General features: G+C 43.7%; 1 protein-coding gene across 1 annotated transcript; it reads right to left on the reverse strand.

Annotated features, from left to right (window-relative positions):
- Positions 1 to 3632: 3632 nt before the first annotated feature.
- Positions 3633 to 6394, reverse strand: LOC147250089 (glutamine synthetase-like). The gene is made up of 7 exons (XM_086224204.1): positions 6291 to 6394; positions 5967 to 6144; positions 5736 to 5897; positions 5515 to 5661; positions 5294 to 5421; positions 4446 to 4645; positions 3633 to 4371 (listed from the first exon to the last, which is right to left on the reverse strand). The coding sequence occupies exons 2-7, from the start codon at positions 6130 to 6132 to the stop codon at positions 4053 to 4055; spliced, it is 1122 nt and encodes a 373-aa protein (XP_086080330.1). The 5' UTR covers positions 6133 to 6144; positions 6291 to 6394; the 3' UTR covers positions 3633 to 4052.
- Between the last annotated feature and the right edge of the window lie 8485 nt (positions 6395 to 14879).

The raw sequence follows: 14879 nt of genomic DNA on the forward strand, positions 1-14879 counted from the left end.
AGGGACCAGGTTAATCCAGACTCTAAATTGACCGTAGGTGTGGCTGGGAGAGCCAATGGTTGTCTGTCTATATGTGTTGGCCCTGCCATGGACTGGTGACCTGTCCAGGGTGAACCCCGCCTCTCGCCCGTAGCCGCTGGGATAGCCCCCCCCCCCCCCCGACCCTTAATAATAGGAATAAGCGGAAGACAATGGATGGATGGATGGATTTTTATGGTGAATCACCTACCACTGTATCCAAGTTTGGTGCAATTTATTAGTCAAATAACAAGGACAGGTAAAAAGAAAGAGAGGTGAGTGCACTTAATAGCTTGTGCTTAAATTACTAAAATTTTGAGCTTTATGATATTCTGGCTATCTTCTGGTAAAAAAACCACACTTGACATTGTACACTACATTTAAACTGCTGTTGATAAAAATAGCAAATGTCAGAATTCATCTTTGTAAAGACCCAGATTTTCCCAATGACATTTCTACCAAAGGAACAAGGAAGTTTATTGCTCAAGTTCCCAAGATGGTCAGTCCTGCAGTAAAGGGTTCAGGCTTGGTCACCATCATTAGAGGCCATCATTAAAAGTATTTTGTTTTCAGATGGATTTGCAGATCAAATGAGAATTTTTCAGGACCTTTTCTTGTCCCGTCTTGTTCAGTGTATTTGAACCCAGCCTCATCTTTTCTTTTGTTATCTCTATGTTCAAGCTGTCTTCTGTTGTACGCTATCTGCCTCCTGTGCTAGACCAGTTTGTTATTTTTGGATTTTTGCTGGTTCCTTGTCTGCCAGCCTTGTTGTATTCTGACCATTTTGCTGTCGCCCAGATTTAATAGCTCAATTTGTGGACTTTGTCTCATGTCTCCTTTTGCAATTGGGTATTTACACCCCAGCCCTTCACAGTGTCCAACAATTACCCCGGCAGAATTCTCAGTGCTTTTGCTGGGCAGACTGAGACTGATGGAAGTCCCTAATCATATGGCAAAAATAAATTGTTAAGTTGTCAAAAATAAAATAAATATCCTGTGCAGACTTTGATTGCAGAAATTGACAGGAAAGAACAATGTAACAACTATACATACACATGATAGAAACACATAAATCAAAGGAAAACCACAAACTCATCAGTGACAAATACCTGGTTGGTTGGTTGCAAAGCGAGAGGCCGAGGCAGCGTGATTTTAAAACGGGTGGTACAGTATTCTTGGGAGAGTTCAACTGTTGTGGAATCATTTGAGCAAACAGTTCTCCAGTTAAGGGGCAGCACACAGTTTTATTTAAGTTACACATTTGATATAAGGTCAAAGAGTAAGTTGCTGTTTTATGTTAAATTGTTTTATATCGTGTGAATACCACTGTTTAAGGACTGAAGTGAATTTAGTTTATTGCTTTAATGGTTCAGCCTGTTACTGTGAACAAATTTGTATTCTCCATTTCTGTTCAGAGGGGATACCCCAGTAAAAACATGTCCAGAACATTTGTTTCTGCTCCTCCTTCTGATGAATGTGAAGCATGAAGGTCCATTACAACAGGAGTGCGGCAGAAGCACTTGACATTCTTGATGACATTTGATCCGTCTCCTGTGTTGACCAGTTCAAGGTTTCTATGGTGCTTCTCAGTAACATATAGTGACTGTGCACAAACACTCCATTAATGTTCTCTGCTATGCAGACGACACTCAGCTGAACTCATCAATGATCCACATGGAACAAACCAGCTGACTAAACTGGAGGCCTGTCTGAAGGACAGAAAACATGGAGGACCCATCATTTCCTTTATTAAACTCTGATAAACTGAAGTTCTTGTGCTGGGCCCAAACACCTGAGGACCACCTGATCTGATGAGACAGGTACCCTGGATGGCACCACCCTGGCCCCCAGCACCACCGTAAGAACCTAGGAGTTCTCTTTGACCAGGACCCTTTAACTCCCACATTCAACAAATCTCCAGGACGCCTTCTTCCATCTACGTAACATCACTAAGATCAGACACATCCTGGCTCAAGAAGATGCAGAAAAACTAGTCCCTGCTTTTGTCACTTCCAGGCTGGATCACTGCACCTCCCTCCTACCAGGCTGGACTAATAAGTCCCTAAAGACTCTCCAGCTGGTCCAGAACACTGCTGCCACATGTTGACTAGAACTGGTAGCAGAGACCAGGTCTCTCCTGGACTGCTTCTCTGCATGGCTCCCTGTCAAATTCAGAACAGAATTTAAAATTCTTCTTCTACCATCAAAGTCCTCAACAGTCAGGCTCCTTCATCCCTGACAGAGCTCCTAGTCCCCTATGATCCAGCTAGAACCCTTCACTCCCAGGATGCAGGGTTCCTGCTGGTTCCTAGAGTTCTAACAGTAGAATGGAGCCAGAGCCTTCAGCTATCAGGCTCCCCTCCTGTGGAACCGTCTCCCAGTTCAAGAGCGTCTCTATGTTCAAGAGCAGACTAAGGACCTTCCTGGTTGATAAAGCTAACATTTAGGAGGTCTCAGGCTGGCCCCGCCCCCAGCTCTGCTGCTATAGGCCAAGACTGGCAGGGATCTCCCATGATGCACTGGGCTTCTCCCTCCTCCTGTCCTCCTTCCTGTCTCACAGCTGCACCTGTGACCTGCACCCCTACTACTATTAGTACTAGTACTAGAAGTACTAGTAAAAGACACTTGCTTGCTTGATTGATTGATGTGTTAATTTCAAATGTGTAAAGAATAATAATCAGCCAAAATTAAAAAAGCCTAACCCTTACATTGCCCAAAGGGAGCAGGACATATCTTTCTTTCTTTACTATTAACGTCATCTTCAAACATATATGTATCAAATATAGAATACAGAATATAATATAAATACATCAATATGACTCCACATATTTATACCTGCATACAATGATGACACTTCTACACACATTTCTGCAAATATTGTCATCTACACGAGTATTTAGGTGTATGTAAGCGTGTGGTGAGGGTCTCTTCTTCATCCCTTTAGCTCTTGAAAATGTGAAAATGGTGGTTTTTTAGCTTTAGCTTTACTGCAACATTCAGACTTTTCATGGTTGTTGCTGCAATGAGCATTATTAATTCACACAAGAAATCATCTACTACCAAGTGATGTTTATTAACCAGTAACAAACATCACTTGGTAGTAGATGATTTCTTGTCTTGTATTTTTTAAGGATATTGTAGGTCATTTCACTTAAGACGCAGGAGCCTTTGATTTAATATGAAATTAACTCATTAGAAGAACATAACTATTAAGTCTTCCCTTGTGTAACTATTTGCATTAGTAATAACTTGAGTAACCACTGCAGTACAGTGAGGGACACTGTATTATCCTGGATGCTCAGTATACCCCCCCCGTACTGGCCTGGACCACTTTTAGAACTAGTCAGCCTCAGTCATGACATGCCAGATGGCAGCGCCATTTCTGGATCCAACCACAAGATTCACTGTACTGTACACCATAAATCTGTCAAGCGGCCTTCACAGTTTCACTTCCTGTTCTTCTCTCACAGCAGCTGTCATTTGCCTTAATAATAAGCAGGTGGTGGACCAGCAGCTGTTCATACTTAAAGGGCATTTTTGCTTAAATGCAATCACATTTTGTTTCAGTGATGGGTCAAATAATCCATGATATAAATAAAAATTAGTATGAGGGATTCAACTTGACAAGGTTAGGTGTTTATTTAAAAATAGGTTGTTTTTTGACAAATGACATATTTAAAAAAATAGAAGAAAAAAATAGATGCATTATTTAAAAAAATACAAAAGATTTCTACTTACACCGTTATTTTATCAATCCACCACTGGGACGGCGAGGACAAGACTGCAAAAACATTCAAATGCCCTTGGGATTCTTTGGGTAAGTTACAAGATCAAAATCTTGCTGTTATCATACATATTTTGAACAACAAGTGACAATAATGTAACAAACTACCATCTACCATTACACAATTCACTCTTGACACAAAGGCAGTGGTCATGTCTTATTAAAACTATCATCTTTGTATCTGTAAAGTACAAAAGTTCATAAAAGAAACGATCAAGCACCAGCAAGGACCCTCAATGGCAGAGGCGGTTCACTTGCTGTAACATGCGGTCTCCTCGCCTTCTTCTTTCAGTAAACATGTGCGCACCAGAGCCTCTGTGACAATGTACGGGTCACAGTTGGCAGATGGACGGCGGTCCTCAAAGTAGCCCTTCTTGTCCTGCCCCACTGAGCGAGGGATGCGGATGCTGGCGCCACGGTTGGCCACACCAGCTGAGAACTCGTCAATGTTTGAGGTTTCATGATGACCGGTGAGACGTCTGGCGTTGTCCAGTCCGCCTTTAGGGTCATAAGCCTGGATGTGATACCTGTGTCTCTTCGCCAGTCTCTCAATAGACTCCTCAATTTTTCTGTGGAGACAAACTTACTTAGACAGCTTCTTTAAATGCTTTTTCTAGCAGCTGCAATCTAAACGTCTTCTTACTTCAGTCCACCGTCCTCTCGCATCTCCTTTGTGCTGAAGTTTGTGTGACAACCAGCGCCATTCCAATTCCCTGAGATTGGTTTGGGGTCAAAAGATACTACAACACCAAAATCCTCACAGACTCTGTGAAGGATGAAGCGAGCAACCCAGAGATGGTCACCCATGTTGATGCCTTCACACGGACCCACCTGGAACTCCCACTGAAACATGTTATGAAGAGTTTTTTACACCATGTTCTTTTACTCCCACAAGCACAATACTGCCAATATTTTACAACTGATTTGACCCATTTTTGTGGGTGTCTGTATTATCTGTCTAACATCAAATTCATATGACATTCACATTGTGTATATTCTGAGAAAATAATGAAAATATTGTGACTTTGAAAATCGAATGATTTCCATTATTTCCATTGTTTTCAAAGACATCTGTAAAAACCCTTGAATAAATTATTCACCACAAAGAAGAGACTTGAACAAAACTGGACTGATCCAGTTGAACTAAGACTAAATTAACTACCAATATCTTCATGTTAATGATGAGGTACCTACAAGTAAAACATAAATTAATGAATTTTTACAATGTTTTGGATATAAGATATACATATTTTGTCTTATCCACAATCCTAACATGAAGTGTTCAGTCTATAGAAAATCTAGACACTACATTATACTGCTTTTCCACAGGTAATATATCTTATTTATCTTGTCTTTAATTTGTGATGCTTAACTTACTACTCTGTTAATCACTATGGCCGACAGTGGTTGTTTTAAAGGGCTTAACAAATAAAGTTGGATTGGAGTGGAGTGGTAGTGCAATTTTTCCTCCAACCGTGGAGGTAACACTACCTGTGCTGGCATGACTTCTGCGTTGGTGCCACAAATCTGAACCCCAGCATAGAGACAAGCCCTGTAGTGCGCCTCCACGATGTCCCGTCCATACGCCTTATTGGCTCCCACGCCACAGTAGTAAGGACCTAGACAGATGAGGCAAAACGAAACATTCATGGGGTTTTCAAATGTTTGGGGTTTTTTTATTTCATTGAATGTTGAGCCAAGCTGGCACTCACCCTGAGGACCTGGGAAGCCGTTGGAGGGCCAGCCGAAGGGATGTCCATCCATGCCTAGGAGCAAGTATTCCTGCTCCATCCCAAACCATGGGTGGTTATTCTCCACCATGCTCATGATCTGTTTACACCTGTGGCGCAGATTGGTCTCTGTGGGAACAGCAGTAGAGTTGAGCTCCAATACAGAACCACTCCATCATGATACGAGAGAACAATACACCTACCTGCTGGCCTGCCGTTGTACTTGAGTACCTCACAGAGCACCAGCTTGTTGGGGTCTTTTCTGAAGGGGTCCCTGAACATGGCTGCAGGTATTAGGAACATGTCGCTATTGGAGCCTTCAGACTGGTACGTGCTGGATCCATCAAAGTTCCACTCAGGGAGATCTGATGAAGAAACACCACTGATCTTCTACATGTTTTACAGCAGGATGTTGTGAATGTTCAAGCTCCTACCCTCAATAGTTTTAGGCTCAAAATCCAAAGTTCTGGACTTGCAGCGCAGCCCCTCCCCAGATCCATCGATCCAGATGTACATGGCCTGGACTTTGTCTCCTTGAGGGAGATCCAAGTACTGCTGCTTCACGACTTTGTTCAGTCTGGAGCTCGCTGAAGTAGACATCTTAGCCGAACCCTGCAGAGACAGAACGTGAGCTTCACTCCTGCAGACATCTGGAAAAACTAGGTTTCACAGCAGGAGACAAAGGGATGGAACCCGCAAACACGACCGCAGAAACCAATCCAGCGTCTTCTGACGTCAGCACGGCCGTCACGGCTTACCTTTCGTTAAGTGTAGAAGACTAACAAACGGTTAAAAATGCCTTTGGATGTGTGTTCGGTCCGAGCGCGTCTATTGTTACTCATTCCTACTGTGTTCAAGGGCTCCCAGTTGCATTTATAGCGCAGCCGAGCTCCTCCAACGCCTTTGATTGGCTGCACGGAGCCACGTGACCAGCCGTGGCGCTGGACACAGATTGCAGGCTCGTCACTTACTCAGGAGTCTCTGAACTCCGCTGGTGTTGATGCAGAGGCGAATTCGAAGCAAGAGGACACACTGAATTCAGATAGTTTAAAATGGGACGCGTACACACGCACACATTTATAGTGTGTACTGATTACCTTCAGCGGTACTGCACAGTCGCCTATGAAAACAGGTCGCTCTTAAATACACCTTAAAATGACAATATCTAGTGTTCAAATAATCCTTATTGCTACACCTAATGATACAGTATTCGACTGTGTACCATTAAACCAGGACTCAATGATATGCAGTAGAACATACCAGCCTACCCTCTTGAGGATGTTCCATTTTATTTGTTGCCATTTTTATTTTGGAAGCTAAAAGATGGTTCCGATATTTCATACATTCAGTTGTAGTTTACAAAATAATAGGAGAACCTCTAAAAAGGACCCATAACAGACTACAGAAATGTATTGATTACAATGTTCTGTACATTTAAGATTTATACAGAACTGTTGTATTATAATGCATTAAGGTTTTTTTTATCAAGCTGTACCTAGAAAATAGAGTGTATTCTGATCAGTTGCTTTGGTAAAATGATAAGTGTAAAAATGTAAGTGAATTTATTTTAGTGCACCAAAATGCCCCTGTTATTATCATATCCCTCCATCTTCTCCCTCTTCTTCTGTTCAGGGTGGTGGGGGTGGAGCCTATCCCAGCAGCCTTCCCCCTGGACAGGTCACCAGTCCATGGCAGGGCCAACACATAGAGACAGACAACCATTGGCTCTCCCAGTCACACCTACAGTCAATTTAGAGTCTGGATTAACCTGGTCCCTCTTGATGTCTTTGGACTGTGGAGGAAGCTGGAGTACCAGAGAGAACCCAGCAGGAACAGGGAGAACATGGAGACTCACCCAGAAAGACCCCGTGCTGCAGCCGGGGCTCCACCCACAACCTTCTTGCTGGGGGCCACAGCGAGGACCACTGCTCCACCGGGCCGCCGATTATCATATTATAATATCTGTAACATTTGATCATGATTATTATGATATTATTATTATTCATTCATGAACAGATTTCAATATTTGATCTGGCATGTTGGAACGGATTAACATAAATGTAGATTAGCATGTCGAATGGCCCTGCAGATGTTTTTGGGAGGTCAAAGCCAGCAGGACCCTGGGTAGTTCTGATGATGTCACTGACCATCATTCACCACTGTCGCATTTTTATTATATATCCACAGAAGTTCTAATTGCAGGAAAAAACAGATAAAATTACATACAGGTTCAAGTCAAGACACAAACAAAGTAAAAACATGTAAAAATTTAAAAATATAATGGTGGTGCAGTGGTCAGCACTGTCGCCTCACAGCAAGAAGGTTCCGGGTTCCAGTCCCGGCTCGGGCGCGGGATCTTTCTGTGTGGAATCTGCATGTTCTCCCTGTTCCTGCTGGGTTCTCTCTGGTACTCCGGCTTCCTCCCACCGTCCAAAGACATCAATTTGGGGACGAGGCTGATTGATACTCTAAATTGACCGTAGGTGTGACTGTGAGTGTGAATGGTTGTCTGTCTCTATGTGTGTTGGCCCTGCAATGGACTGGTGACCTGTCCAGGGTGAACCCCACCTCTTGCCTGTAGATGCTGGGATAGGCTCCAGCCCCCCGCGACCCTTACTAGTAAGGAATAAGCAGAAGACGACGATGGACGATGGATAATAATATAAGAACAAGAAACATGACCAAAAATATGAAATAGTATAATAAACATTCAAGAGCTAGGAAGCAAACGGTTTCCGTCAAAAAGTCAGACCCCCTGAAACTATAGGGTCTTGTTCTGTAAATGCTGAGTTTAACATTTGTGAGCATGTCAAGAGATGGTAAATTGGTCAAGTATTTACTTCCACTTCAACTCTGTATTTAATATTCAGAACAGTATCATATTAACGCCACTGATTTGTCCAGAAGATCAGGAGATCCCTGACCACTTCTCCTTAGAAGATATAGAATACAAAACTTCTTCTTCATAGTTACTTGAAATATGATTTGAAAGGATGGAAACAGGCATGACAACCTGGTTGTGTTCCTGCCACCATCTCCACTGGGAGTTCAACCAAACTGGCACGGCTGGAGAGAGCTTGTGGTGTGAGCTCTCTGTCAAATTATAATAAAAATGTACTCCAGCCTCTTTGTGTATGATATTTTATTGACAACAAACATGTTCATTTGCTCTGTGTATTTTTTTTAATCCTGTGCTGCAACACCAGTTTTTGGACAAATCAAATAGCTCATGAAAAGGCTAAGTTCTACATGTAGAACTGAACTGTCAGCCCTCATCCACAGCTGCAAAATGTTTAGCGCCATGCTTCACACGAGCTCTGTGGGGAGAGGCTGACATCTAGTGGCTTGATGTCATAGCAGACCAGCAACAGATAAGACTGTGCTCCACATGTTATTATTATTATTATTATCATCATCATTATCTATCCATCATCCATCCATCCCTCCATCCACCCCTTCATCCCTCCCTCCATCTTCTCCATCTTCTCCTGTTCAGGGTGGTGGGGGTGGAGCCTATCCCAGCAGCCTTCCCCCTGGACAGGTCACCAGTCCATCACAGGGCCAACACATAGAGACAGACAACCATTCACACTCACAGTCACACCTACGGTCAATTTAGAGTATCAATCAGCCTCGTCCCCTCTTGATGTCTTTGGACTGTGGAGGAAGCTGGAGTACCAGAGAGAACCCACACAGGAACAGGGAGAACATGCAGACTCTACAATTCTACAATTCCACAATTTCATTTAGCAGACACTTTTGTCCAAAGCGACGTACAACACAAGCAAGAATTCAGACTAAAGGAAAAACCCATAGTAGCACAAAAGTGCTTCAGTTGTGATTTGGTCACAGGTACTGCCATCTAGTGGCAGAAGAGGTGTCGCCCCCCCCCCCTCCCTTTTTTTTTTTTTTTTTTTTTGGGGACAAACATACAACATGACACAACACAGTTAGTGCTACATAGTCACTAAGTGCTGGGTCTTGGACCCTCTGACTTATTCTACCCCAAAGAGGAGAAGAGTCAGGTTCAGTGCCTCGGTGCTCTCTGAACAATTGAGTCTTCAATTGTCTCTTAAAAGTAGAAAGGGACTCAGCAGAACACACAGGGTTCGGTAGTTCGTTCCACCATTTGGGAACAACAGAAGAGAAGAGTCTGGCTAGAGATTTGGAGCTGCGCTGGGCTGGAAGCACCAGGCGTCTTTTGCATGCAGAGCGTAGTGGGCGAGAAGGAGAGTAGACCTGGATCAGGGATTCCAGGTAGGCTGGAGCCGTTCTTGTGATTGTTTTGTGAGCCAAGAGAAGTGCCCTCTCAAGGCTCTGGATGTTGTGGGGCTGTCCTGACTGACACGTCTCTGCAACATTGCGTGGACATCGGGGGCGGTGCCTTTGGAGTGGTAGACCGGTGTGGTGGTCCCCGAAGAAAGGGGACCAGAGGGTGTGTTCCAACTATGGGGGGATCACACCCCTCAGCCTCCTTGGTAAGGTCTACACCAGGGTACTGGAGAGGAGGGTCAGGGCGATAGTCAAACCTCAGATTGAGGAGGAGCAGTGTGGTTTTCGTCCCGGCCGTGGAACCGTGGATCAGCTCTTCACCCTTGCTAGGGTGCTGGAGGGGGCATGGGAGTTTGCCCAACCAGTCCACATGTGTTTTGTGGACCTGGAGAAGGCTTATGACCGTGTTCCCAGGAGCATCCTGTGGAGGGTACTCCGGGAGTATGGGGTGAATGGCCCTTTACAAAGGGCCATTCGGTCATTCTACCGGAGGAGCAAGAGTCTGGTCTGCGTGGCCGGTAGTAAGTCAGACTTCTTCCCAGTGAGGGTTGGACTCCGCCAAGGCTGCCCTTTGTCACCGGTTCTGTTCATAACTTTTATGGACAGAATTTCTAGGCGCAGCCGGGTGGTGGAGGGGGTCGAGTTCGGCGGCGGGATGGTGTCGTATCTGCTGTTTGTGGATGACGTAGTCCTCTTACCGCCATCGGGCCACGACCTCCAGCTCTTGCTGGGACAGTTTGCATCCGAATGTGAAGGGGCTGGGACGAGAATCAGCACCTCCAAGTCTGAGGCCATGGTCCTTAGCCGGAAAAGGGTGGTTTGCCCGCTCTGGGTCGGGGAGGAGGTCTTACCTCAGGTGGAGGAGTTTAACTATCTTGGGGTCTTGTTCAAGAGTGAGGGTAAGATGGAGCAGGAGATTGACAGGAGGATTGGGGCAGCATCCGCAGTAATGCGGGTGCTAAACCAGTCTATTGCGGTGAAGACGTAGCTTAGCCAAAAGGCGAAGCTCTTAATTTACCGGTCAATCTACGTTCCAACCCTCACCTGTGGTCATGAGCTCCGAAAGAATGAGATCATGAATACAAGCGGCCGAAATGAGTTTCCTCCTCAAGGAGGCTGGGCTCTCCCTTAGAGATAGTGTGAGAAGCTCAGTCACTCAGGAGGGACTCAGAGTAGAGCCGCTGCTCCTCCATGTCTAGAGGAGTCAGTTGAGGTGATTCAATCATCTGGTGAGGATGCCTCCTGGACGCCTCCCTCGGGACGTTTTCCAGGCATGCCCAACCGGGAGGAGGCCTTGAGGCCGACCCAGGACACGCTGGAGGGATTATATCTCTCGGCTGTCCTGGGAACACCTCGGGATTCCCCCAGAGGAGCTGGTTGAAGTGGCAGGGGAGAGGGCAGTCTGGGCTTCCTTGCTGAGGCTGCTGCCCCCGCGACCCGGACCCACCGGATAAAGCGGAGGATGACAAGGAGGAGGAGCTAATTTCTTAATAACTGTATTCCCTAGTAATTAAGCATGTGAAGGTGGTGAAACCTGATTACTGGACATCAGAGCTTATAAAAAAAATGACCTGGAAATAATGGACAAAAATGTATAAATAACTTTGTTATAATCCTGGCACTTCTTCTGCCACTAGATAGCAGCACCTGTGGCCAATCAAACTTGAAGTGCTTGGTTACTTAATTGAGTTTTTCATAGCTTTGGACAAAAGCATCTACTAAATGCCATTATAGAATTGAAGAGTTGTAGAATAAATCAGGAATTTTATAAGTGTATACTTTATGTCATGAAAAATTACATCAGGTGACTGATCAATGCCAGATTTCTTATGTTCAGAATATAATCATATATACCGGTACATGTAAAATGATATAAACTATTCCTCATTTTGCTGAAGACCCTTGAGAACCCTTGGACCCCACTCTGAGAACCCCTGCTTAAATATATATATTTAAAACAGACAAATCTGAAAAACGGTCTGATACTAACCTAGAAAGTGCTGCAAGAGCATATACCTGCACCAAGGTGAATTTTTTTTGTCACTTTCATGCTTGGCTCTGAATTAAAGCTGCACGGAGTGATCAGTACACTGGTTGGTGTTATGGAGCATGTAAAGGTGGTGAAACCTGATGAAGGGACATCAAATAATACAACCTGTTTCCACAAGATGGAGTCAAATAATACACTTGCTGTATCATATGTTGCTGACCATCAGGTGAGGACAACTCAATGTAATTTTTGGTTTAACATGTTTCTAATGTTCCTCTTCCCTTGTTCTAAAGTACTTTTAGCTTTGGTTTTTGTTTGAAAGATGCTTTACCAATGAAGCTTGTTTTTTTCAGACTTACTTCCTGTAACCACTAGTTGGTGCTATGACTAAAATTCAGCTTGTAGACATCCTCAGGCCAGTTTCTTCAGTTACTGCCAATAATATCAACACTGGCCTCCTTGTGATGGTAATCAATTCAACATAATGGTTCCAAAACTTTGAAAGTCCAATAAAACCAGAAAGTTTGACCACCTGCTGTGTATGAGATGAAGGGGAGCAGATAGACCTCCACCTGATCTTGTGTGTCTATTAACACTGAGTATACTGAATATTTCTAAGTGGATTTTTGAATTGTTGTAAAAACAACTCAGGACCTTCTTGGTTTCTCTGACTCTGTGGTTCCAAAACCTTTTCGAAGACATCTACTACCTGAAAGAGTCAATCCATTGCCGTGTACCATTCGACCTCCATAGATGGTGCTAGAACCCCCAGTGGCTAGTCTAGCAAGGCTAAAATTAATACCAGCTGGGACAGAGTTCTGATGTTCTTCACCAGTTATGCTCCTGTGGGCTGAGATGGTTGTGTTTGAGCTTCTGGGAAACATAGTGGGTCCTTGGAGCACAGTATGTTTTCCCAGGAGCCTTATTTTTTTAACGCAGGAGGAAATTTTCAAAGGCCTACCAGACGAGCATTCCTGAAGACCCGCCCTTACCCGTGTACTTGCCTGTTCTTTGTACCTTTATTACTCAAGGATTCATAAATATTCATGGGAAAAACATAAAACACTGGTTTATTTGGATGAAAGATATGGAGAAGATACTTGATTTTTTGGTGTACTCCTCGGATGTAACTGTTAGTAGCCCTGGGGGTAAAGGCGCCCACTTTGGGAAATAGAGGTTCAACAAAACCCTCCTGGTCTGTTCTAAAACTCTCCTCTACCTCCAATTCCCATCCACTTCTCCTTGACCCCCTTGAAGGTCATGGGGTCAAGGAAGGGAGGGGAGGAAAATTCAAATAGATACAGGAGCACATAACAGCAGTGCTGAGAGAATCCACCTACACTGTCAACATCACCTGCCCCTTGAAACTACAATGTTCTGTAGTTGGACCACAAAGCAGCCATTTTAGATTCTTGTTTGTAGTAATCCATTGTCCATCCATCCATCCATTGTCTTCCGCTTATTCCTGTTAAGGGTTGCGGGGGGCTGGAGCCTATCCCAGAAGCTACGGGCAAGAGGCGGGGTTCAACCTGGACGGGTCACCAGTCCATGGCAGGACCAACACATAGAGACAGACAACCATTCACACTCACAGTCACACCTACAGTCAATTTAGAGTATCAATCAGCCTCGTCCCCTCTTGATGTCTTTGGACTGTGAGAGGAAGCTGGAGTACCAGAGAGAACCCACGCAGGCACGGGGAGAACATGGAGACTCACCCAGAAAGACCCCGAGCCAGGACTCGAACCCGGAACCTTCTGGCTGTGACAGCGCTAACCACTGCACCACAGTGCCACCGGTTGCAGTAATATTTTTTTTTGTATTATTGAGGTTGCATGTGAACTAAAAGCTGCTAATCACAAAGATGACTGGAGATGATGTCGCACTAAGAATGTTTGACCTCCTCCTGTCAATCATTTTTATCCCAGTTATTACTGCAGGAAATGATTGACACCTGAATGACTGACGGGTGTGTCAGTCTATTAATCTCCTGTGATATCATTTCAGCATCAGCGTCCTCTGGTTGCCTTGGTAATGTCTCTATCAGCAGCAGAGCTCAGGGTTGAAGTGTAGCTTCGTGTCAGCAGGTGATCAGAGATCAACACGTCTATGATCTTGATGTATGTACTAAACGTGTGCAGCTCCAGGCAGCCTCAACATTCATGACGTAGGACACCTCTGACATGCCGCCGCCCAGCAGCTGTCCTCCTAACAGCTGATTGGTTGATGGGATGATGTCATGTCAGGACCAGAGACGCTGCTAATGTCCGTCTCCACAGGCTGGCTCAGGTGGTGGAGTGGTTAGAGCGTATGTCACATACGCAGCTGACCCTGGTTTGAATCCTGGCCAGAGGTCCTTTGTTGCATGTCACCCCCCCTCTCTGTCCTTTGTTTCCTGTCTGTCCACTGGTAAATAAAAGAAACTTTATATATATATTACTATAGATATACCAACACTGCATTAGTCACTGATGATGATTCTCTGAGCAGCACCAGGCCATCCTGATAATAATAAAGTTTATTTGTATAGCACTTTTCAAAACATAGTTACAGACAGACCACTTTATTAATCCCTTTTGGACGTTCCGCCAGGGAAATTGCACTCTCCTAAACATTCATTCACAGCACTGTTACCATAGAATAGATAAATGAAACCTTATCGAAAAATAGCAAAGAAGAGAAAACAAAGACATACATATATATATATATATATATATATATATATATATATATATATATATATATATACATATATATATATATATATATATATACATATATATATATATATATATATACATATATACATATATATATATATACATATACATACATATATATATACATATATATATACATATATATATATATATATATATACATATATATATATATATATATATATATATATATATATATATATATATATATATATATATATATATATATATATATATATATATATATATATATATATATAACAGAGGCCCCGTGAGGCCCTCGTTAATCCTCGGCTTCTTCCAGGGCGAGGAAAAGCTTCTTAACGGAACAAGAACAAAGACAATAAGAACTGTGGAGAGGTGCA

Source organism: Aulostomus chinensis, chromosome 14 (assembly GCF_037954235.1).
Source record: "Aulostomus chinensis isolate RoL2024-O1b breed Wild chromosome 14, RoL_Achi_v1.0, whole genome shotgun sequence".
NCBI lineage: Eukaryota > Metazoa > Chordata > Actinopteri > Syngnathiformes > Aulostomidae > Aulostomus > Aulostomus chinensis.